General features: G+C 45.8%; 1 protein-coding gene across 1 annotated transcript; it reads left to right on the forward strand.

Annotated features, from left to right (window-relative positions):
• Positions 1-16259: 16259 nt before the first annotated feature.
• Positions 16260-24642, forward strand: LOC115116914 (taste receptor type 1 member 3-like). The gene is made up of 8 exons (XM_029645382.2): positions 16260-16462; positions 16658-16958; positions 21197-21553; positions 21900-22316; positions 22422-22625; positions 23083-23203; positions 23499-23869; positions 24049-24642. The coding sequence occupies exons 1-8, from the start codon at positions 16260-16262 to the stop codon at positions 24613-24615; spliced, it is 2541 nt and encodes an 846-aa protein (XP_029501242.2). The 3' UTR covers positions 24616-24642.
• The last annotated feature ends 495 nt before the right edge of the window (positions 24643-25137 follow it).

Here is a 25137-nt window from a genome sequence, read left to right on the forward strand (position 1 = left end):
CAACCTGAGCTGGTGAGGACAGAGACAGACACCTTGAGGTTCAGACAGTGCCGGCTGGGCTGTTTCTAAAAACAGACACCCCCACCTCCTTTATTCTCCACAGCAGATGCTAAGTCCTGTCTGTCTTCAGAGGAAGGCAATTATCTGACTCAGAGGGAAAGAAGCTCCTCGTTCTAATAAACCAGCGTCAAATCACCCGCTGAGTGACAGACTCATTGACTGACTCATGTGTGGATCGAGAAGAGGAAAGGAGGGAAGCAAATGGGGAGAGATGGAAGAAGAGAATGGAAAGGTTAGAGGGAAAGAAAGAAAAGAGGTGAATTAAGGAGAAACACAAAGCTGCATTGATGAGGAGCAGTCATAAACTTCGTCTATGTCAACTTTCATCAGTTCTTGCCTCTTTCTCTACCTCTTCACCCTGCCTGTCAACCTGCATCCCTCCTCTCTGTCTCTCGCACCCTCTCTATGCATGTCTGTTAGTGTACCTCCCTACCTCTCCCTCTTTTCCTACCAGTCAGTCAGCCTGCCTCTTCTCTTACACAAAGCGGACCTGGTAAAATTCCACAGCTCACTCACTGACTCGCTCCCCCACTTCTTATGGCTTCGCCCTGTGGCGACAACAATTTGGTACTGTTGAGAACCAGCCGCCCACTCACGGGATGTTTTTCCAGCTGCTCACAAACAGGGATACCTCAGTCTAAGTGAGGTCCGCATGGAGGAGGTTTTCTAGGAATCATTACCTGCTAAGGCTTTAAGGCTATGATCTAAACAATGTATGTCATTGTAAAACTGTTCACTCCTGTTGCTGGTAAACCTCACAGAGGAACTTGTGTACAGTAGCTTTGTTTGAGGATGATTCGTACAGATCTGAAAGAGTAATCAAAGATTAAAAACATTTTTCACGAGTCTCATGATTGATACATCAAATGAGGTATCTAATGTAGAATGCTAAGACTTTTCTCTCCTCTCTTTGATGGCCAATAGCACCATCAACACCATCTATTTTGCCTGGAGACACAATGGTCCTTGGTTCACCTAACAGCTATGAGTCAATTTGATGTGATTTGATCCACCAGATGCAACAGGTTGGAAACCACAAGAGGATATCAGTGACTAATAAAGAGACCACAGATATCCCTCCTGTATAGTCACGGGGCCAGAGGCTTACACATGACATGACGTGAGAACTCTTTAATATATATGGGGCATGCAAATAAACTGGAATGATACACACATAATATGGGCAGCTTCAGGGATGTGACATAGAATATGGTAGTGCTTTATGCTAGTGCTGCACCTCTCTGACCTTCTCCACTTCTGAGAAAGGTAATTTTCATTTCATGTCAACATGAAATTAAAAAGTACTCTTGAAAAACTAATTTTCTACTAGATGTAATGGCAAACAGGTACAAACAAGTCCCCATGTCCTGGGTGTGATTGTGCAAGGAGTCTGTAATTAAGTGGGTTGCATCATTCAGGTCACATAGATGTCCTACAGTAAAAAGAACAGTAGTTCTGCCCATCATTTGTCCATAATGTCCCCAAAGTATGCACAGCTACTGATAACCTCAGCCAACATGCAGTATCAACAATCAGGGATTCAATTTATAGGTGTAATATGCAGAAATGGCTCCACCATTTCCTGGTTGCTAAAATTCTAATAATTTGCCTAATTTCAGTTTATGTGACAAAACAAGCAAGAGAGAATCATTTTACCATCTAAACCGCTGTGAAATATATTTTCAATAACCACAAATATTATATTTTCAGCTGTTTGAAGTTGGTGTATAAGACCGAAAGTAAAATACGCAAAAACAAAACTTAAAGGGGAATTTCACCCTAGGGGAATCTGTCCGAGGCATTTCTAGGTCAGTGAGAAAGGCAGGTCTGGGCTTAGCGTGCTGAATGATACACCCTATGACGGCTTCCGGTGTATTGATGGGGGGGTGGGGATATGGGGTGCGAGATCTGGAATTAAATGCAATCCTGCTTTGTGGCATTTCCCGAAGGCTCTATGTTGTACTGATCGCACTATACGCACTATACGTTTTGGTGCATGTAGAGTCCCCCAGGGTTGTCCTTGTTCGATAGAGCCATTGGACGTCTTTCAGCGATGTTCCTATCAGCGGATGAATTGCTAAATATACAAGCTGACACATTTCTTCCATGTTCTGAAAGACTACAAGTCGGATGGGGTCCTATCTCTCCTCCAAGGCAGGCTTTTTTGTAAAGGATGTGGACACTAACAACACAATCCTTTGTGGAAAACTGAAAGAACTGACCAGACCACAATGGCTTAAAGTAATTTCTCTCATCAACACGAATTTTACAATGGAGCATTCTTTAAGCTACATGGTGACATTCAACCACACATGTTTCAACCGAAATGTAGCGAAGAGGATTTGAAACAAAGAGTTGGATTTAGATATAAGCTCAGCTACAGCCGATGGATGCCAGCACCAAGAAGGCAGATGACAAATACGGTGGCTAGCTAAGTTAGTTTTCCTGCAAGCCACCTTTCTAGCTAGCTAACTTTAGTGTATCTACTGAAACCCATATTATTTCTGGCTAACATACAGTGTGTTACAGTGGGGTGAAATCAAATATTTTTTCTCTTTGCTAACTTAGGTAGCTAGCCCTACACTATGCCCTGAATCTATCCTACCACATCCAGAAATCTGCTCCTTTTATTCTCTGTTCCCAAAGCGCTAGACGACCAGTTCTTATAGCCTTTAGCCGTACCCTCATCCTACTCCTCCTTTGTTCCTCTGGTGATGTATAAGTTAACCTAGGCCTTGTGTGTCCCCAGGCGCTCTCATTTGCCGACTTCTGTAACCGTAAAAGCCTTGGGTTCATGCATGTTAACATCAGAAGCCTCCTCCCTAAGTTTGCTTTATTCACTGCTTTAGCACACTCCTCCAACCCTGATGTCCTAGCCGTGTCTGATTCCTGGCTTAGGGAGGCCACCAAAATTTCTGAGATTTCCATCCCCAATTACAACATTTTTCATCAGGACAGAACTGCTAAAGGGGGCGGAATTGCAATCTACTGTAGAGATAGCCTGCAGAGTTCTGTCATACTATCCAGGTCTATGCCCAAACAGTTCGAGCTTCTACTTTTAAAGATCCATCTCTCCAGAAATAAGTCCATCACTGTTGCCGCTTGTTATAGACCCCCCTCAGCTCCCAGCTGTGCCCAGGCCACCATATGTGAATTGATTGCCCCCCATTTTTCGTCAGAATATATACTGCTAGGTGACCTAAATTGGGATATGCGTAACATCCCGGCCGTCCTACAATCTAACACAAATTATCAAAGAACCTACCAGGTACAACCCCAAATCCGTAAACATGGGCAGCATCATAGATATCACCCTGACCAACTTGCCCTCTAAATACACCTCTGCTGTTTTCAACCAGGATCTCAGCAATCACTGCCTCATTGCCTGCATTCTTTATGGGTCCACGGTCAAATGACCACCCCTCAAACGCTCCCTAAAACACTTCTGTGAGCAGGCCTTTCTAATCGACCTGGCCCAGGAAACCTGAAAGAATATTGACCTCATCCCGTCAGTAGAGGATGCCTGGTCGTTCTTTAAAAGTGCTTTCCTCCCCATCTTAAATAAGCATGCCCCTTTCAAAAACTGTAGAACTAAGAACAGATATAGTCCTTGATTCACTCCAGACTTGACTGCCCTTGACCAGCACAAAAACACCCTGTGGCGTACACCCCGCGATATGCAACTTTTCAGGGAAGTCAGGAACCAATACACACAGTCAGATAGGAAAGTAAAAGGCTAGCTTTTTCAAACAGAAATTTGCATCCTGCAGCACTAATTCCAAAAAGTTAAGGGTCACTGTAAAGTACATGGTGAATAAGAGTACCTCTTCCAAGCAGCCCACTGCACTGAGACTAGGAAACACTGTCACCACTGATAAATCCACGATAATCTAGAATTTCAATAAGCTTTTCTCTACGGCTGGCCATGCTTTCCACCTGGGGAGACCCTCTAGACCCAAACTGTTACAGACCTATATCCATCCTACCCTGCCTTTCTAAAGTCTTCGAAAGCCAAGTGAACAAACAGATCACCGACCATTTCGAATCCCACCGTACCTTCTCCGCTATGCAATCTGGTTTCCGAGCTGGTCACGGGTGCACCTCAGCCACGCTCAAGGTCCTAAACGATATCATAACCGCCATCGACAAAAAACAGTACTGTGCAGCAGTCTTTATCGACCTGGCCAAGGCTTTCGACTCTGTCAATCACAGAATTCTTATCTTTAACCTCCCCACGCCTACCTTTGACTCATTCCTCTCTGCCTCCTTCTTTCCACTCCTCTCCTCTTTTGACCTCACCCTCTCACCTTCCCCCCCTACTCACAAGGCAGGAAATACGCTCGACCTCATCTTTACTAGATGCTGTTCTTCCACTAACCTCGTTGCAACTCCCCTCCAAGTCTCCGACCACTACCTTGTATCCTTTTCCCTCTCGCTCTCATCCAACACTTCCCACACTGCCCCTACTCGGATGGTATCGCGCCGTCCCAACCTTCGCTCTCTCTCCCCGCTACTCTCTCCTCCTCCATCCTATCATCTCTTCCTCTGCTCAAATCCAACCTATCTCCTGATTCTGCCTCCTCAACCCTCCTCTCCTCCCTTTCTGCATCCTTTGACTCTCTATGTCCCCTATCCTCCAGGCCGGCTCGGTCCTCCCTCCCGCTCCGTGGCTCGACGACTCATTGCGAGCTCACAGAACAGGGCTCCGGGCAGCCGAGCGGAAATGGAGGAAAACCGCCTCCTGCGGACCTGACATCCTTTCACTCCCTCCTCTCTACATTTTCCTCTTCTCTCTCTGCTGCTAAAGCCACTTTCTACCACTCTAAATTCCAAGCATCTGCCTCTAACCCTAGGAAGCTCTTTTGCAACCTCTCTCTCCCTCCTGAATCCTCCTCCCCCCCTCCCCCTCCTCCCTCTCTGCAGATGACTTCGTCAACCATTTTGAAAAGAAGGTCGACGACATCCGATCCTCGCTTGCTAAGTCAAACGACACCGCTGGTTCTGCTCACACTGCCCTACCCTGTGCTCTGACCTCTTTCTCCCTCTCTCTCCAGATGAAATCTCGCGTCTTGTGACGGCCGGCCGCCCAACAACCTGCCCGCTTGACCCTATCCCCTCCTCTCTTCTCCAGACCATTTCCGGAGACCTCCTCCCTTACCTCACCTCGCTCATCAACTCATCCCTGACCGCTGGCTACGCCCCTTCCGTCTTCAAGAGAGCGAGAGTTGCACCCTTCTGAAAAACCTACACTCGATCCCTCCGATGTCAACAACTACAGACCAGTATCCCTTCTTTCTTTTCTCTCCAAAACTCTTGAACGTGCCGTCCTTGGCCAGCTCTCCCGCTATCTCTCCCAGAATGACCTTCTTGATCCAAATCAGTCAGGTTTCAAGACTAGTCATTCAACTGAGACTGCTCTTCTCTGTATCACGGAGGCGCTCCGCACTGCTAAAGCTAACTCTCTCTCCTCTGCTCTCATCCTTCTAGACCTATCGGCTGCCTTCGATACTGTGAACCATCAGATCCTCCTCTCCACCCTCTCCGAGTTGGGCATCTCCGGCGCGGCCCACGCTTGGATTGCGTCCTACCTGACAGGTCGCTCCTACCAGGTGGCGTGGCGAGAATCCGTCTCCACACCACGTGCTCTCACCACTGGTGTCCCCCAGGGCTCTGTTTTAGGCCCTCTCCTATTCTCGCTATACACCAAGTCACTTGGCTCTGTCATAACCTCACATGGTCTCTCCTATCATTGCTATGCAGACGACACACAATTAATCTTCTCCTTTCCCCCTTCTGATGACCAGGTGGCGAATCGAATCTCTGCATGTCTGGCAGACATATCCGTGTGGATGACGGATCACCACCTCAAGCTGAACCTCGGCAAGACGGAACTGCTCTTCCTCCCGGGAAGGACTGCCGCTCCATGATCTCGCCATCACGGTTGACAACTCCATTGTGTCCTCCTCCCAGAGCGCTCAAGAACCTTGGCGTGATCCTAGGTTCACAACACCCCTGTCGACCTCTCAACTAACATCAAGGCACTTGGTCTGGCCCGCTGTTGGCTGGGCTAGGTGCCATGCCTCTACAACATCCGCAGCCCGTCTGGTGTTCAACCTTCCCAAGTTACCCTCCGCTCCCTCCACTTCCAGGAAGCATCCGGCAAGACCAGGTCCTAATCCAGGCACTTGTCATCTCCAGGCTCTGATTACTGCATCTCACCTCGGGTGTGCCATTAAACCCTATCCCACCTCTGGAACGTCACCCCGCTCCTCCGCTCCCTCCACTGGCTTCAGATCCGCTACAAGACCCCAGCTGTCCCTACCAGGGATCAGAACCCAAACAAGGGCACTAATCAGCCCAGTCAAAACAATGGTGGAACAAACTCCTCACGACGCCAGGACAGCGGAGTCAATCACCACCTTCCGGAGACACCTGAAACCCCACCTCTTTAAGGAATACCTAGGATAGGATAAAGTAATCCCTCTCACCCCCTCCCCCTGAAAAGATTTAGATGCACTACTGTTCCACTGGAGGTCATAAGGTTGCTAAGTCGCTCTGGATAAGAGCGTCTGCTAAATGACTTAAATGTAAATGTTATCGGCAGAATCAACAGCCTTGGTTTCTCTAATTACTGCCTCGCCTAGTTCACTCTGTATATATCAATGATGTTGCTCTTGCTGTGGGTGATTCTTTGATCCACCTCTATGCAGACGACACCATTCTGTATACATCTGGCCCTTCTTTGGACATTGCGTTAACACCTCCAAACAAGCTTCAACGCCATACAAAACTCATCCCGTGTCCTCCAACTGCTCTTAAATGCTAGTAAAACGCACACGCTCCAGCAGGTATATTTCATTGGTCATCCCCAAAGCCAACAACAGCATTTCAAAATCACAAAATTATAGGCATGACGTAAGATAGGATTCCAAACAGATGTAAATAACAATTATTGGCTATCCAGCAAGCTAGCTAGAAACAATAATTCAACATTTAACTGTGGTAAATCTCAAACTGATAAAATGGTTTTACTATAAAGTCTACCCTAATGGTGTTATGCTGGCACAGTTCAACTGTTGTTCAAACTGTGCAAGGGAGTATAATTTATCTTGTTTTGTCTTACATACAAAACAGTGTGTTGCCTGGGCTTCCTCCTGGTGTGGATTCTCTAGATGGATTGGACATTAAGGAGGATTTCAAGCAGAAGATGACTCAAGAGGAGCTGAATGGCAGTTTGATCATGACCAAACTCCCTGAACTTACTGTGTGTTTTTTTGGAATGGCAATTTCACCATGAACACCTCTCCCATAATCTGCTGATCATAATTTCGAATCCCTGAGCCGAATAGGTGAAAAAAATCTTCCGATGTGCCCTGGAGCAAGGCACTTAACCCTAAATGTTCCTGTAAATCACTCTGGATAAGAGGGTCTGCTAAGTGACTATGATTGTCAAAGCTACAGATTGTTTCACCAGATCATGTGATTTAACCCACGTTTTTGGTATGCGTTACTGGGAGTAACAGGATAGGTACGGTCTGTCTCTTAAAATATCCGTGTCTAGTTTGAATTTTGAAAATGCACAGTTATTAAAATAAATACCTGTTTTGCTCCATGAAGTAATCCAACAATGTGTACACCGCCATCTTGTCTATTTGAGGTGTCTGTCATCATGACATGTTACACTTTGTGGTGGACATCAAATGAGAGAAGACTTGAAATAGATACGATGCCAGCGTACACTTTTGGATTACTTAATGGAGCAAAAAGTATTTATTTTAATAACGGAGCATATTCTAAATTCGAACAGACCCCGACAAATGGACACGGACATTTTGAGATTCCTGTTTCCACGAATCGACGACAAAGACCGTACCTATCCTGTAACTCACAGTAATTGACCATTCAAAACTTCTCTATTTTACAAGTGAAATGAAAATGCTCTAGGTTGAACGAGCAGTATGGCTGGTGGCATTGTCATGCTGGACGGTCATGTCCGGATGAGCCTGCAGGAAGGGTATCACATGAGGGAGGAGGATGTCTACACTGTAACATACAGCGTTGAGATGACAACAAGCTCAGTCCGATGATGCTGTGACACACCGCCCCAGACCATGATGGACCCCCCACCTCCAAATCGATCCTGCTCCAAAGTACAGGCCTCGGTGTAATGCTCATTCCTTCAACGATAAATGCGAATCCGACCATCACCCCTGGTGAGATAAAACCGCGACTTGTCAGAGAACAGCACTTTTGCCAGTCCTGTCTGGTCCAGCGACAGTGGATTTGTGCCCATAGGCGACGTTGTTGCCGGTGATGTCTGGTGAGGACCTGCCTTTACAACAGGCCTACAAGTCCTCAGTCCAGCCTCTCTCAGCCTATTGCGGACAGTCTGAGCACTGATGGATGGATTGTGCGTTCCTGATGTAACTCGGGCAGTTGTTGTTGCCATCCTGTACCTGTCCCGCAGGTGTGCTGTTCGGAATTACCGATCTGGTGCAGGTGTTGTACACGTGGTCTGCCACCGTGAGGACGGCTGTCCACCCTGTCTCCCTGTAGCTCTGTCTTAGGCATCTCACAGTACGGACCTTGCAATTTATTGCCCTGGCCACATCTGTAGTCCTCATGCCTCCTTGCAGCATGCCTAAGGCACATTCATGTAGTTGACAGGGACCCTGGGCATTTTCTTTTGGTGTTTTTCAAAGTCAGTAGAAAGGCCTCTTTAGTGTCCTAAGTTTTCATAACTGTGACCTTAATTGCCTGTAAGCTGTTAGTGTCTTAACGACCGTTCCACAGGTGCATGTTCATTAATTGTTTAATTGTTTATAGTTCATTGAACAAGCATGGGAAACAGTGTTTAAACCCTTTACAATGAAGATCTGTGAAGCTATTTGGATTGTTACGAATTATCTTTGAAAGACGGGGTCCTGAAAAAGGGAAGCTTCTTTTTTTGCTGAGTTCATACTTATATAAGGTTTAACTGGTACAGGGCTACCTTCAGACGAGTCTTGTGAGGCTTGTGTGGGTGTCCTAGAGCAAAACAACCGACATGTACGTGAGAGTCTCACCTTTCAATAGAGGGATCATATTAGTGAATAGCCCAAACTTTTCGGATGCTACAGACAGAAGTTGGCAGATCTGCGATACCGACTTCTGATGAGGCCTGCGATACTTGAACACCATTGTATTCATGAGAGTCTTATCTTTCCATAGAGTGGTCATATTAGTTTGGAGGCCAAACCGTTCGGACTCTACAGACATTTCGTGAGAAGACAGATTTTGGGGATATCTCATGGTCTGACAAACACTGCTGTAGCTTGGCCACCTTCTACCGCAGATGCCCATGCAAAACAACATATCGATTTTGATGGGGATTGTTTAATTATACTAATTAGGGTCTCGGACATTGACTCTAGTTTTTCTTTTAACACCAACACTGGGGTCACACACACGTGTCACACACATATCCCTGATTTGAATGCAAACAGTTTTGTGAGGTAAGCGCCAAGGGCAACCTCTCCCTAACCGGCAGGTTAGCCACTATAGTGCAAACAGGATTTGTCCTAGGTCGTGGACATGATGTAACACTTTCAGGCAAAGTAGATTTGAAGAATTTGGTTAATTTGTTTGGTTACAGCTTAGCATCAAGTTAAAACAACAAGCTGTCCCCGTATATTTCCAACTCTGTGTAAGAGTGCATGCAAGGGTATGCATTCATGTAGTACTACATTAAAAGTATATGTAGCTTCATGAATTTACATATGAGAAGTGCAAGTATGTGCAAATTCATATACACTTACTGCACTAGTATACAGTATAAAATATGATAAATATACAAACTCCAACACACACACACAAATACTTTAAAGGCAAAAGAACAGGTTGAACCAACGAAGAAGAGTGTGGCAGGAAGCAAGGATGTTAACCCTTTGAGGCAGGGTAAAAGGCAAAGTGTTTAAGCCGAAGAGGCAGGGAACATTTTGGCAGTTTTGCTTTTTTGTCAAGGACAGGCTGGTCTATACTGCTGGGCTGGTTTGATATACTGTTGTTGATGTAGTCAGTAGATGTGAGCAGTGTAATGTTAACTGCATGGTTACTCTACAGCACAGCTGGGTTGGTGTTACATGGCCTCCCTGCCTTGGCACAGCAGGATCCCCTCTTTCTGACACTTTCCCCATGCAATGTTAGGCACTGGAGCTGATCAAGACAGATGGTCTCGTGTCCAGTAGCACATTTGAGTATTCTGCTGCCTAGCTGGGCTGGGCTGGCTGGCTGTCCTCTGCTGTGCTCTGCTCTGCCTTGTTAATAATTTGTTAGGCCCTGTGGGGTATGAGGCCAGCATGTTGACAATGGGCACACTGTTTCTCTGGCCAACGAAGGAGATTAGGCTGATCCGGCCATTCTGCGGCCAGGGGGTGAGTGTGGGGGGAACGAGGGGGGAGGGCACTAAGCCTGTTCCTGTCTCAGCTCACAGACGAGTAAACGGCACAGTCACAGTGTTTTGTAACACTCAAAGCCTTCGCAGAGCACTAGTGCCATAGTATCTTTAGGCTAGCTATGTAAACACTGGTATGAACACACACATACTAGTAGCACACTAACGTGTAAGGACACTTCATTTAAGTGAATACCAACTAAATCAATTACTGATAAGAGTGTACCCATTCCTCAATGTGTATTTTCTATGTACAATAATGTTTTCTCAGTAGCATTTGAATTAGTTGCAAATTCCAAAAAGCTCTATATCCATTTTTTAAAGAAATGTTAGTAAATTTGATTTTATTGATTTTATTGTAAATTTGATTTTTATATTTAAATAAATGGTGAAAGATTGGTGTATTGTTTCACTATCTAATCATAGCATGGGGTTGTTTAAAATCTAATATATATGTGCTTCACTCTCAGAGAAATAAGTAGTACTCTTGTGTTTTACCCAGTCAAATGCAACAAATAACTAAATGTTTGATAAAGAACTGTACAAAAGATACATTTGTGACATCAATATTTATTAAATGGTTTTACAAATCTGAGAACAGTAATATTTTACACACACGTGAAGGTACCCATGAGCAATTGGTGGATATAGTGTTTAGGAAATAAACTCTTTATCTGCAAAACATGTCTGCAATAAACCAATAGCCACAGTCCTCTTATGCAGGTAATACAGTTGACCATTGGAAAACAACAGACTAATCAAAACATGTTTTCGTTTGGAGAACCATTGTTCAGAACAACTAGAGCAACCAGTGAGGAGAAACAACCATAGATTCCCAGTAGGCAGGTTCAATCACCTCTGTTATCAACTGTTCAAATAGCCTGCATATCCACTGTGTACCGACTACCCACACAGACAGCGACCCTGGGAAGCCCCGTCAACCTCCACCTACACACCACCACCACATGGACTCTGATTCTCTTACCACATCAGGGCTCTGGCCCGTAAGAATAAGAACAATATCATATCATCTGTGAAAATGAAAAATACTGTCCACATCAAAACATGTTACAGGCAATTCTCCCTACATAAAGAGTTTTTCTGTTTTTCTGTGGACGGTCAGTGTGTTGTAACCCACATCTGACACCTAGTGTTAAAACTGCATGCTGTGTTGTGTTAAAATACACTGTATATACAAACGAATGTGGACACCCCTTCAAATTAGTGGATTCGGCTATTTCAGCCACACCCATTGCTGACAGGTGTATAATATCGAGCACAAAGCCATGCAATCTCCATTGACAAACATTGGCAGTAGAATTGCCTTACTGAAGAGTTCAGTGATTTTCAAAGTGACACCGTCATAGGATGCCACCTTTCCAACAAGTCAGTTCGTCAAAATTCTGTCCTGCTAGAGTTGCCCTGGTCAACTGTAAGTGCTGAAGGGGAACCATCTCGGAGCAACAATGCCTCAGCCGCGAAGTGGTATGCCACACAAGCACACAGAACGGTACAGCCAAAAGCTGAAGCGCGTAGCGCGTAAATCGTCTGTCCTCTGTTGCAACATTCACTACCAAGTTCCAAACTGCCTCTGGAAGCAACGTCAGGCCAAATAACTTTTTGTCAGGAGCTTCATGAAATGGGTTTCCATGCGCAATGCCAAGTGTGGTGTAAAGCTCTCTGCCATTTGAATCTGGAACATTGGAAATGCGCTCTCTGGAGTCCAATGAACGACTCTAGGTTTGGCGGATGCCAGGAGAACGCTACCTGTCCAAATGCATAGTACCAACTGTAAAGTTTGATGTAGGAGGAATAATGGTCTGGGGGTGTTTTTTATGGTTCGTGCTAAGCCCCTTAGTTCCAATGAAGGGAAATATTAACGCTACAGAATACAATGACATTCTCAACCATTATGTGCTTCCAACTTGTGGCAACAGTTTGGGAAAGGCCCTTTCCTGTTTCAGCATGACAATGACCACGTGCACAAAGCGAGGTCCATACAAAAATGGTTTGTCAAAATCTGTGTAGAAGAACTTGACAGACCTGCACAGAGCCCTGACCTCAACCCCATTGAACACTTTTGGAATGAATTGGAACGGCGACTACCAGCAAGGCCTAATCACCCAACACTAGTGCCCGACCTCATTAATGCTCTTATGGCTGAATGGAAGCAAGTCCCCGCCTTCCCAGAAGAGTCGAAGCTGTTATAGCATCAAAGGGTGGACCAACTCCATATTAATGCCCATGATTTTGGAATGAGATGTTCAACGAGCAGCTGTCCACATACTTTTGGTCATGTGGTGTATGCAGCTACAGATCTGTCAGACAAGGCGGGCCTGGAATTATGAGCAGTCTGATATTAAAGGAACAAGTTTACATCTGTAAGTCATGTTATTTTGGTGGAAATGTGATACACAATTATAATAATAATAATGTGTGTATGTATGCAAATTAGTGTATGTGTATGTGTTTGCGCACGCACGTGTGTGTGTGTATGTGTATGTGTCCTGGAGCCTTAGCACAAGAACGTTTTAGGAAGGCTGGAGGTGGATTCATGGCTTAAGCTACCGAAGAACCAAACAAAAACATCCATTCACGAAGTGTTTATCTGAGTCTACTGCCCAAACAATGTCTTGTTGCAACAAAGGAACACTGTGCACAGAAGCACACACATAAAACCCACCTCATAGGAGTGAACACAAGCAAACATCCCAAAATATATACAGTGCATTTGGAAAGTATTCAGACCCCTTGACTTTAACCACATTTTGTTACTGTACAGCCTTATTCTAAAAGGGGTTAAAATCCTCATCAATCTACATACAATACCCCATAATGACAAAGGAAAACAGGTTTTTAGGAATTTTTGCAAATGTAAAAAACAACTGAAATATCACATTTCCATAGGTATTCAGACCCTTTACTCAGAGTTGAAGCACCTTTGGCAGCGATTACAGCCTCGAGTCTTCTTGGGTATGACGCTACAAGCTTGGCACACCTGTATTTGGGGAGTTTCTCCCATTCTTCTCTGCAGATCCTCTCAAGCTCTGTCAGGTTGGATGGCGAGCATTGCTGCACAGCTATTTTCAGGACTCTCCAGAGATGCTTGATCGGGTTCAAGTCCGGGCTCTGGCTGGGCCACTTGAGGACATTCAGAGACTTGTCCCGAAGACACTCCGTGTTATCTTGGTTGTGTACTTAGGATTGTTGTCCTGTTGGAAGGTGAACCATCACCCCAGTCTGAGGTCCTGAGCGCTCTGGAGCAGGTTTTCAGCAAGGATCTCTCAGTACTTTCCGCCGTTCATCTTTCCCTCGATCCTGACTAGTCTCCCAGTTCCTGTCGCTGAAAAACATCCCCACAGCATGATGCTGCCACCCCCCCATGCTTCACCGTAGGGATGGGGCCTGGTTTCCTCCAGACGTGACGCTTGGCATTCAGGCCAAGGACTTGGTGTCTTGGTTTCATCAGCCCAGAGAATCTTGTTTCTCATCGTCTGAAAGTCCTTTAGGTGCTTTTTGGCAATCTCCAAGCGGGCTGTCACGTGCCTTTTACTGAGGAGTGGCTTCTGTCTGGCCACTCTACCACAAAGGCCAGATTGGGCGAGTGCTGCAGAGATGGTTGTCCTTCTGTAAGGTTCTCCCATCTCCACAGAGGAACTCTGGAGTTCTGTCTGAGTGACCATCGGGTTCTTGGTCACCTCGCTGGTCAAGGCCCTTCTCCGATTTCTCCGTTTGAGGAAGAGTCTTGGTGGTTCCAAACTTCTTCCATTTAAGAATGATGGAGGCTACTAGATTCTTGGGCACCTTTAATGCTGCAGAAATGTTTTGATACCCTTCCCCAGATCTGTACCATGACACAATCCTGTCTCGGAGCTCTACAGACAATTCCTTCGACATCATGGCTTGGTTTTTGCTCTGACATACACTGTCAACTGTGGGATATAGAAAGGTGTGTGCCTTTACAAATCATGTCCAATCAATTGAAGTTGTAGAATCATCTCATGGATGACCAATGGAAACATGATACACCTGAGTTCAATTTGGAGTCTCATAGCAATACTTATGTCAATATGGTCTTTTTATATATTTGCAAAATGTCTACAAAGCTGTTTTCACTTTGTCATTATGTGTGTAAATTGATGAGGGAAAACATGTATTTAATTAATTTTAGTATAAGGCTGTAACGTAATAAAATGTGGAAAAAGTGAAGGGGTCTGAATACTTTCCGAATGCACTGTATATGAACAGTAATGTAAAACACTGTTTTATAGCATTTTCACTTTAGTTTGCTTTATATCACAAACTGATTATAAAAACGAAATAGTAGCATGGTGTAAAAAATAAATAAAACGTGGGTGGAAAGTAGACGCACTTGTGTTTCATCACAAGCATTGGTATGTGTGTACTCACGTCAAGATCTCGGACAAGATAGAAGACTACAGTACCTGTCTTAACTAGGGTCCAAATACACCTATACACTGTCTGTCAGACAGATCCTCTGTCACTCAATTAAAGAGTTGTGAATAAGTACATTTAAGTTCAGCCCTATTATATACAGTACAAAGGTGTAGTGATCATACTGAGTAACACCTTTTCAAAAGAGCGTGTTAAGGTTAAAAGTGTTTATTGTTTCATGCAAAATACCTAGAAGAACCTGGAAATGTGATGTTCTATCTCAATGCAAATGGACCAGAATTTGGCATGCAAAGGTTAATGCAAAATACTGTTGAGTATTCGGGCTGAATACAAATATGCAAACATCAGATGAGAGAGAAAATATAATAAATCTCAACTCTCAAACTACAGCTCCAGCTTAACTTTAAGATTCAAATGGTAGAAGTGGATATAGAATGCTAATATAGATTTTGGCAAATGTTTAACAGCTTGTACTAACAGAGTGCTATCGGCAGCAGAAAAGGACAGGAGAGAGACACATTGGCTTCTGTTGATTAGCCACCTGACACCTGATTTTCCTAAATATTATATGCCTATGAAATGGAGACACCACAGGAACTCATCAAACACACACAAGGCCGCCTTTCAAGTTTTACTGTCTTATACCCTGGGGCGGCAGGGTAGCCTAGTGGTTAGAGCGTTGGACTAGTAACCGGAAGGTTGCAAGTTCAAACCCCCGAGCTGACAAGGTACAAATCTGTTCTGCCCCTGAACAGGCAGTTAACCCACAGTTTCTAGGCCGTCATTTATTCTTAACTGACTTGCCTAGTTAAATAAAGGTAAAAAAAAAAAAAAAAAACAGTGCATATCAGGCATGTGGTATTAAAGCGCTCGTCTCGTCTAACCTCCCATAACCACTGACAAGGCCTAATCAGCCAACCACAAGCAAATGTCAGGAAAATACTCTGGAAGTGTCTGACGCCTGGTAATTTCCATATGTTGGTGCCTTGTTTCAAACATCTTCAGGCGTACCACAAATGTAAATGCAAATGCACCTCCGGCGTCATGTTGAAAGCAACAGCACACCTCTGGTGAGACTTGTACTCTGGTACAGGGCTGTCTGATCCAAAGTACTTTATTCACTACCCATCAAAACACAGGCGACACAGGAGGTACAGACAGACGGAGAGTACAGCATCGACTCGCTGGGCTGTGAAGGTACTAGTACAGGTGAGTTTCTCTTTTTCTTTCCCTCTGACCCTCTCTCTTTCTCTCAATGCATCTTTCTACACTGGCATTCGCCGATGCCTGCTTTAAGTTCTCTCTGATGTTTGCCATGACCCCTAGCCTGCCTCTACCTGCCCTCAGCAGCATGGTGGTGCCATTAAGACTGCTGGTTCTATGCTGGGTGTTAGGAGCAGGGCGTAGTCAGAGCTCTCCACCATGGTTCCAGAACATCACTACCAACCTGTTTAACTCTTCTGGAGACATCCTCCTCGGGGGGCTCTTCCCCATCAACGAGCTCACCAGCAACCTGAGCCACAGAGTGAAGCCGGACAACATTAGCTGTGACAGGTACAGTAACTCAAGATCCTTTTTGCTGAATATGATTTTTGCCCTATGTCAAGTGTCTTTATACTGTAATCATATTAGCCGATTCTGCATATCTCATTCGAATTAGTGCTTGCTTCTCATTTGTTTAAATGATTAGAATTATTGAATTATAGCACAGCAGTAACAGCCCCTCCCTGTCTGTGCTTCGCCTGGCAGGATTAATGAGCATGGGCTAGGTATGGCCCTGGTGATGAAGTACACAGTGGATGAGATCAACGCCAACTCCACCCTACTCCCTGGCATCAGGCTGGGCTATGAGATCTTCGACACCTGCAAGCAGTCTGCCGTCATCGTGAAGCCCACACTCCTCTTCCTCACTGAGGACTCCACCCGAGAGCTGGCCGTCATGTGTAACTACACAGACTATGTGACCCGTGTGGCGGCTGTCATCGGCCCATCCACCTCAGAGATGGTCTCAGTCATAGGAAAACTATTGGGATTCTTCCTCATACCACAGGTTAGTATGGTCACATGATGGATTTCTATATTTCAATGCAAACAATGTCATCCTCATATAATGTGATGCAAAATGAAGATTTCCGATTTGTCCATTGTTTGACCAAATCAAATCAAATCAAATCAAATTTATTTATATAGCCCTTCGTACATCAGCTGATATCTCAAAGTGCTGTACAGAAACCCAGCCTAAAACCCCAAACAGCAAACAATGCAGGTGTAAAAGCACGGTGGCTAGGAAAAACTCCCTAGAAAGGCCAAAACCTAGGAAGAAACCTAGAGAGGAACCAGGCTATGTGGGGTGGCCAGTCCTCTTCTGGCTGTGCCGGGTAGAGATTATAACAGAACATGACCAAGATGTTCAAATGTTCATAAATGACCAGCATGGTCGAATAATAATAAGGCAGAACAGTTGAAACTGGAGCAGCAGCACAGTCAGGTGGACTGGGGACAGCAAGGAGTCATCATGTCAGGTAGTCCTGGGGCACGGTCCAAGGGCTCAGGTCCTCCGAGAGAGAGAAAGAAAGAGAGAATTAGAGAGAGCATATGTGGGGTGGCCAGTCCTCTTCTGGCTGTGCCGGGTGGAGATTATAACAGAACGTGGCCAAGATGTTCAAATGTTCATAAATGACCAGCATGGTTGAATAATAGTAAGGCAGAACAGTTGAAACTGGAGCAGCAGCATGGCCAGGTGGACTGGGGACAGCAAGGAGTCATCATGTCAGGTAGTCCTGGGACATGGTCCTAGGGCCCAGGCCAGTTGAAACTGGAGCAGCAGCATGGCCAGGTGGACTGGGGACAGCAAGGAGTCATCATGTCAGGTAGTCCTGGGGCATGGTCCTAGGGCTCAGGTCCTCCGAGAGAGAGAAAGAAAGAGAGAAGGAGAGAATTAGAGAACGCACACTTAGATTCACACAGGACACCGAATAGGACAGGAGAAGTACTCCAGATATAACAAACTGACCCTAGCCCCCCGACACATAAACTAATGCAGCATAAATACTGGAGGCTGAGACAGGAGGGGTCAGGAGACACTGTGGCCCCATCCGAGGACACCCCGGACAGGGCCAAACAGGAAGGATATAACCCCACCCACTTTGCCAAAGCACAGCCCCCACACCACTAGAGGGATATCTTCAACCACCAACTTACCATCCTGAGACAAGGCCGAGTATAGCCCACAAAGATCTCCGCCACGGCACAACCCAAGGGGGCGCCAACCCAGACAGGCCGACCACAACAGTGAATCAACCCACCCAGGTGACGCACCCCCCAGGGACGGCATGAGAGAGCCCCAGTAAGCCAGTGACTCAGCCCCGTAACAGGGTAGAGGCAGAGAATCCCAGTGGAAAGAGGGGAATCGGCCAGGCAGAGACAGCAAGGGCGGTTCGTTGCTCCAGAGCCTTTCCGTTCACCTTCCCACTCCTGGGCCAGACTACACTCAATCATATGACCCACTGAAGAGATGAGTCTTCAGTAAAGACTTAAAGGTTGAGACCGAGTTTGCGTCTCTGACATGGGTAGGCAGACCGTTCCATAAAAATGGAGCTCTATAGGAGAAAGCCCTGCCTCCAGCTGTTTGCTTAGAAATTCTAGGGACAATTAGGAGGCCTGCGTCTTGTGACCGTAGCGTACGTGTAGGTATGTACGGCAGGACCGAATCAGAGAGATAGGTAGGAGCAAGCCCATGTAATGCTTTGTAGGTTAGCAGTAAAACCTTGAAATCAGCCCTTGCTTTGACAGGAAGCCAGTGTAGAGAGGCTAGCACTGGAGTAATATGATCAAATTTTTTGGTTCTAGTCAGGATTCTAGCAGCCGTATTCAGCACTAACTGAAGTTTATTTAGTGCTTTATCCAGGTAGCCGGAAAATAGAGCATTGCAGTAGTCTAACCTAGAAGTGACAAAAGCATGGATTAATTTTTCTGCATCATTTTTGGACAGAAAGTTTCTGATTTTTGCAATGTTACGTAGATTTTTATTTTATTTTTTTTATTTCACCTTTATTTAACCAGGTAGGCTAGTTGAGAACAAGTTCTCATTTGCAACTGCGACCTGGCCAAGATAAAGCATAGCAGTGTGAACAGACAACACAGAGTTACACATGGAGTAAGCAATTAACAAGTCAATAACACAGTAGAAAAAAAAATGGGCAGTCTATATACAATGTGTGCAAAAGGCATGAGGAGGTAGGCGAATAATACAATTTTGCAGATTAACACTGGGGTGATATTGGAAAAAAGCTGTCCTCGAAATGGTCTTGATATGTTCTTCAAAAGAGAGATCAGGGTCCAGAGTAACGCCGAGGTCCTTCACAGTTTTATTTGAGACGACTGTACAACCATTAAGATTAATTGTCAGATTCAACAGAAGATCTCTTTGTTTCTTGGGACCTAGAACAAGCATCTCTGTTTTGTCCGAGTTTAATAGTAGAAAGTTTGCAGCCATCCACTTCCTTATGTCTGAAACACATGCTTCTAGCGAGGGCAATTTTGGGGCTTCACCATGTTTCATTGAAATGTACAGCTGTGTGTCATCCGCATAGCAGTGAAAGTTTACATTATGTTTTCGAATAACATCCCCAAGAGGTAAAATATATAGTGAAAACAATAGTGGTCCTAAAACAGAACCTTGAGGAACACCGAAATTTACAGTTGATTTGTCAGAGGACAAACCATTCACAGAGACAAACTGATATCTTTCCGACAGATAAGATCTAAACCAGGCCAGAACATGTCCGTGTAGACCAATTTGGGTTTCCAATCTCTCCAAAAGAATGTGGTGATCGATGGTATCAAAAGCAGCACTAAGGTCTAGGAGCACGAGGACAGATGCAGAGCCTCGGTCCGTTGCCATTAAAATGTCATTTACCACCTTCACAAGTGCCGTCTCAGTGCTATGATGGGGTCTAAAACCAGACTGAAGCATTTCGTATACATTGTTTGTCTTCAGGAAGGCAGTGAGTTGCTGCGCAACAGCCTTCTCTAAAATTTTTGAGAGGAATGGAAGATTCGATATAGGCCGATAGTTTTTTATATTTTCTGGGTCAAGGTTTGGCTTTTTCAAGAGAGGCTTTATTACTGCCACTTTTAGTGAGTTTGGTACACATCCAGTGGATAGAGAGCCGTTTATTATGTTCAACATAGGAGGGCCAAGCACAGGAAGCAGCTCTTTCAGTAGTTGGAATAGGGTCCAGTATGCAGCTTGAAGGTTTAGAGGCCATGATTATTTTCATCATTGTGTCAAGAGATATAGTACTAAAAGACTTGAGCGTCTCTCTTGATCCTAGGTCCTGGCAGAGTTGTGCAGACTCAGGACAACTGAGGTTTGGAGGAATACGCAGGTTTAAAGAGGAGTCCGTAATTTGCTTTCTAATAATCATAATCTTTTCCTCAAAGAAGTTCATGAATTTATCACTGCTAAAGTGAAAGTCATCCTCTCTTGGGGAATGCTGCTTTTTAGTTAGCTTTGCGACAGTATCAAAAAGGAATTTCGGATTGTTCTTATTTTCCTCAATTAAGTTAGAAAAATAGGATGATCGAGCAGCAGTAAGGGCTCTTCGGTACTGCACGGTACCGTCCTTCCAAGCTAGTCGGAAGACTTCCAGTTTGGTGTGGCGCCATTTCCGTTCCAATTTTCTGGAAGCTTGCTTCAGAGCTCGGACAATCCCTCGAATATGATTTTGATTGAACTGGGTGCTGTGGTGGAACACAGATGGTATTTATGATTTTGATTGAACTGGGTGCTGTGGTGGAACACAGATGGTATTTATGATTTTGATTGAACTGGGTGCTGTGGTGGAACACAGATGGTGGAATATGATTTTGATTGAACTGGGTGCTGTGGTGGAACACAGATGGTGGTATATGATTTTGATTGAACTGGGTGCTGTGGTGGAACACAGATGGTGGAATATGATTTTGATTGAACTGGGTGCTGTGGTGGAACACAGATGGTAATTATGATTTTGATTGAACTGGGTGCTGTGGTGGAACACAGATGGTAATTATGATTTTGATTGAACTGGGTGCTGTGGTGGAACACAGATGGTGGGATATGATTTTGATTGAACTGGGTGCTGTGGTGGAACACAGATGGTGGAATATGATTTTGATTGAACTGGGTGATGTGGTGGAACACAGATGAAAATGTGAGATACAACTGCAGTGGAGACATAATTGCTTTTTGTATCTACCGTTGCTACTTATGTCTCCTTACCATCATCCCTCTGTCCTCTGTAGATCAGCTACCTCGCAACTAGTGACATGTTCAGTGACAAGAGTATGTACCCATCGTTCCTGCGCACCGTGCCCAGTGACAAGAGGCAGGTGGAGGCCATGGTGTATCTGCTGAACAGGTTCCAGTGGAACTGGGTGGCCGTGGTGGGCAGTGAGGATGAGTACGGACGCCAGGGCCAGCGCCAGTTCTCCACCCTGGCAGCAAGGAGCTCCATCTGTGTGGGCTACGAGGGGTTAATCCCTTTGTACAGTGACCCACAGCCAGTGGTCAGAGAGATCCTGGACCGCATCGCAGAGGCCAAGGTGGGAGTGGTGGTGGTCTTTTCCCTCTCCCAGCCTGCCAGAGCCTTCTTCACTGAGGTCAGTGAGATAGCAAGCCACAAAAGAGTTCTGGAGACCGACAAAATTGTAAAACAAAATCTCACAAGCTTTTCAAAAAGCTTTATGCAGCCATTGGTTTGACTGTTTTTAAAGTACATTAATACAACTCATTTACAGTATCTAAATTCAGATTATAACATTTGTCTGTAAGTAGCAACGTGCATGTGCTATAATTCAGTCAATATCTGATAGATTATAACAAATGTGAAAAGTTTGGGGTTTCTTAATCAATTTTCCACCTATTTAATTTATTACAATAGTTTTAAAAACATTTGAACAATTTCAATGACTATTGCTACAATACCAACATGCTGTTTGTGATCAGGTGATCAGGAGGAATCTGACAGGTGTGTGGGTGGCCAGCGATGCGTGGGCCCTGCACAGAGACGTATCAACTCTCCCAAACATCCACACTGTGGGCACTATCATTGCCTTCGCAGTCCAGAGCCAGACCCTGGCCCTGCTCACACCCTACACCAGTGAACTCTTCTCCAGGATCAGAGAGGAGAGGGCCAGGCAGCCCTCACCAGATACAGAGTCAACCCGTGGTATGAACCAGTGCCCAGACTGCTGGAACCTGTCCCCAGACAACGTACGTCTAATGACAGAGCCCATACTGCTGAGGTCAGCTTTCAGTGTCTATGCTGCCATCTACAGCGTTGCACACGCACTGCACAATCTGCTCGGGTGCAATGCCAATAGTTGCCCGAGGGGCGCAAAAATCAAAGTCTATCCCTGGCAGGTACATTCTCCCTCACAGTTACTTTTTTTTTCTCCAGATAATGATTATGTGAGACTGTGCAAGGATACTTTTACAAATGTCATGAACAACACTCTCCCCCTGCAGCTGTTGGAGGTGCTGAAGAAGGTAAACTTCAGTCTAAATGGAAGTCATTTTGAGTTTGACAGTAATGGAAACCCAAACATTGGCTACAACGTACTACAGTGGGTCTGGAGAAACAACAGTCTGAGTTTCAAAGATGTCGGCACGTTCTATAAGAACCTGTCAATTAACAACACCCTCATCCAATGGCATACAGGCAGTACTAAGGTAATCTCCGCCCCATCTCCTCATCAAACATAATGTTGGATTTGATTGGCTTTTCACATTTTTACCTCTGGGATTAAGCCTTTTTAATGTGCCAGCTATGCTCCACAAAGTGGTAACTTTTCTAAGTTCCTTCAGCTAGAGTAGATTGCATTTTCCTTTTATGCACCAAACTCAATTTTCACCACTATTGGTTATAACTGCTCAAATGTTTGACATAAAAAAGTCTTCATTTAAGTGTGTTTACCACAGGAGGTTGGTGGCACCTTAATTGGGGAGGAAAGGGTCGTGGTAATGGCTGGAGCGGAATTTGTGGAATTGTATAAAAAAAAACATGGTTTTCGTGTGTTTGATGCCATTCCATTCGCTCCGTTCCGGCAGTTATTATGAGCCGTCCTCCCTTCAGCAGCCTCCTGTGGTGTTGACCACCACATCCTCTCTGACCCCACCTCTGCTGCAGGCCCCTGAGTCTACCTGTTCTTCTGAGTGTGGCCCTGGCCAGGTGCGCAGAGTGAAAGGCTTCCATTCCTGCTGCTATGACTGTATTGAATGTTTACCGGGCACCTTCCAGAATGGCACAAGTGGGTGATTCACACTCACAGAAATGACATCCGTCAATTCAGAGGCCATCACTCTTGTGATTTGGTTTTGTAGATTTCTTTGATATTTTCCTTGAGCAACATGCTGAAACTAACAGATGAACAGACTAACAGCTTTATACCTTTGTCACACACTGCCAACATTGTGTTTAAAAAATGCCCAATAAATTGACTAAATTGAAAGATGTGAGTGGTGGTCTTATAAGACTTTCTACTCTTATCTGGTTCTATCATTATTCTATTCTAACCACGTCTCTGCTCCCTCTCTGTCTCCAAGTGGACATCCAGTGTACCCAGTGTCTAGATGGCCAGTGGTCCCTGGTACGTAGCACCAACTGCACCGAGCCTACCTTTGACTTCCTGACCTGGAGCCAGCCTGAGTCTCTGGGGTTGCTGCTGGCCATGCTGGTGCTGCTGGTCTGTCAGGGGGCTGTGGGGGTCCTTCTCCTGCAGCACCGGGGGTCTCCACTGGTGAGAGCCTCCGGGGGGGCCCTGGGTGGTGTGGCCCTCCTCAGCCTGATGGGGGGCTGTGCCTGCCTGCTGCTGTTCCTGGGCCAGCCGGGGGAGCTGGTGTGTCGTCTGCAGCTGCCCCTCAGCTCTATTTTCCAAACGGTCACCCTGTCCACCATCCTAGCCATCTCATTGCAGGTAAGGCCTAGACCTGTGGAACACAAAACAGACATGAATCATGGAGATATTATATAGCTAAATAGGTTTTCTTTGATAAAAAAAAATCCAACAGTTCAGGAGACATTTGGATGAATATGAGCGAGGAAGACGCAGAGTATCATGAATCCTGGAGTAGCTCATTCTCTGTCCTCCCTCAGATTGTGTACGTGACAGAATTCCCTGGCAAGGCTCCTTTTCATCTGGATACACTGAGAGGCCCTGGAGGCTGTCTGCTAGTATTGGCCTGCTGTGGAGTGCAGGCAGGGATCTGTGGGTACTATGTCCAGGAAGGGCCCTCTCTATCCCAGTACCTGGCCAAAATGAAGGTGACCTTTGTGAGGAAGTTCCTGCGATGCCCTGTGGAACCCATTTTAGGTCTGGGCCTGATGCAGGGCTTCAATGGCCTCCTCGCCCTCACATCCTTCATGTGCACCTTCATGTCTGTGAAGAGCGTTCGACAGTACAACCTGGCAAGAGATATCACCTTCTCCACCCTGACCTACTGCGTGGTTTGGGTGGTCTTCATCCCCATCTACACCGGTCTGAATGACAAAGACCGCTCCATCGCTCATGTATCTGTCAGTTTGCTCAGTAACATGGGGCTGATGGCGGCCTACTATCTGCCAAAATGTCACCTGCTGCTGAAGAAACCTGAGCTCAACACAGAAGAGCACTTTCGTGCCTTCCTCGAGGAGGCTGAAGCAACTCCTCATGGAGGAACATGACCAGGGACCTGCAGAGGACGAACAGGGATCTGCAGGGGATGGACAGGGATCAGGGAAGGGACAGGGATCAGGGGAGGGGCAGGGATCAGGGGAGGGATCAGGGAAGGGCCAGGGATCAGGGGAGGGGCAGGGATCAGGGGAGGGGCAGGGATCAGGGAAGGGCCAGGGATAAGGAAGGGACAGGGATCAGGGGAGGGGCAGGGATCAGGGGAGGGGCAGGGATCAGGGGAGGGGCATGGATAAGGAAGGGACAGGGATAGGGAAGGGGCAGGGATAAGGAAGGGACAGGGATAAGGAAGGGACAGGGATAAGGAAGGGACAGGGATAAGGAAGGGACAGGGATCAGGAAGGGACAGGGATCAGGAAGGGACAGGGATCAGGAAGGGACAGGGATAAGGAAGGGACAGGGATCAGGAAGGGACAGGGATCAGGAAGGGGGATCAGGAAGGGGGATAAGGAAGGGACAGGGATAAGGAAGGGACAGGGATCAGGAAGGGACAGGGATAAGGAAGGGACAGGGAT

The sequence above is a fragment of the Oncorhynchus nerka genome, linkage group LG2 (assembly GCF_034236695.1).
Source record: "Oncorhynchus nerka isolate Pitt River linkage group LG2, Oner_Uvic_2.0, whole genome shotgun sequence".
Lineage (NCBI taxonomy): Eukaryota > Metazoa > Chordata > Actinopteri > Salmoniformes > Salmonidae > Oncorhynchus > Oncorhynchus nerka.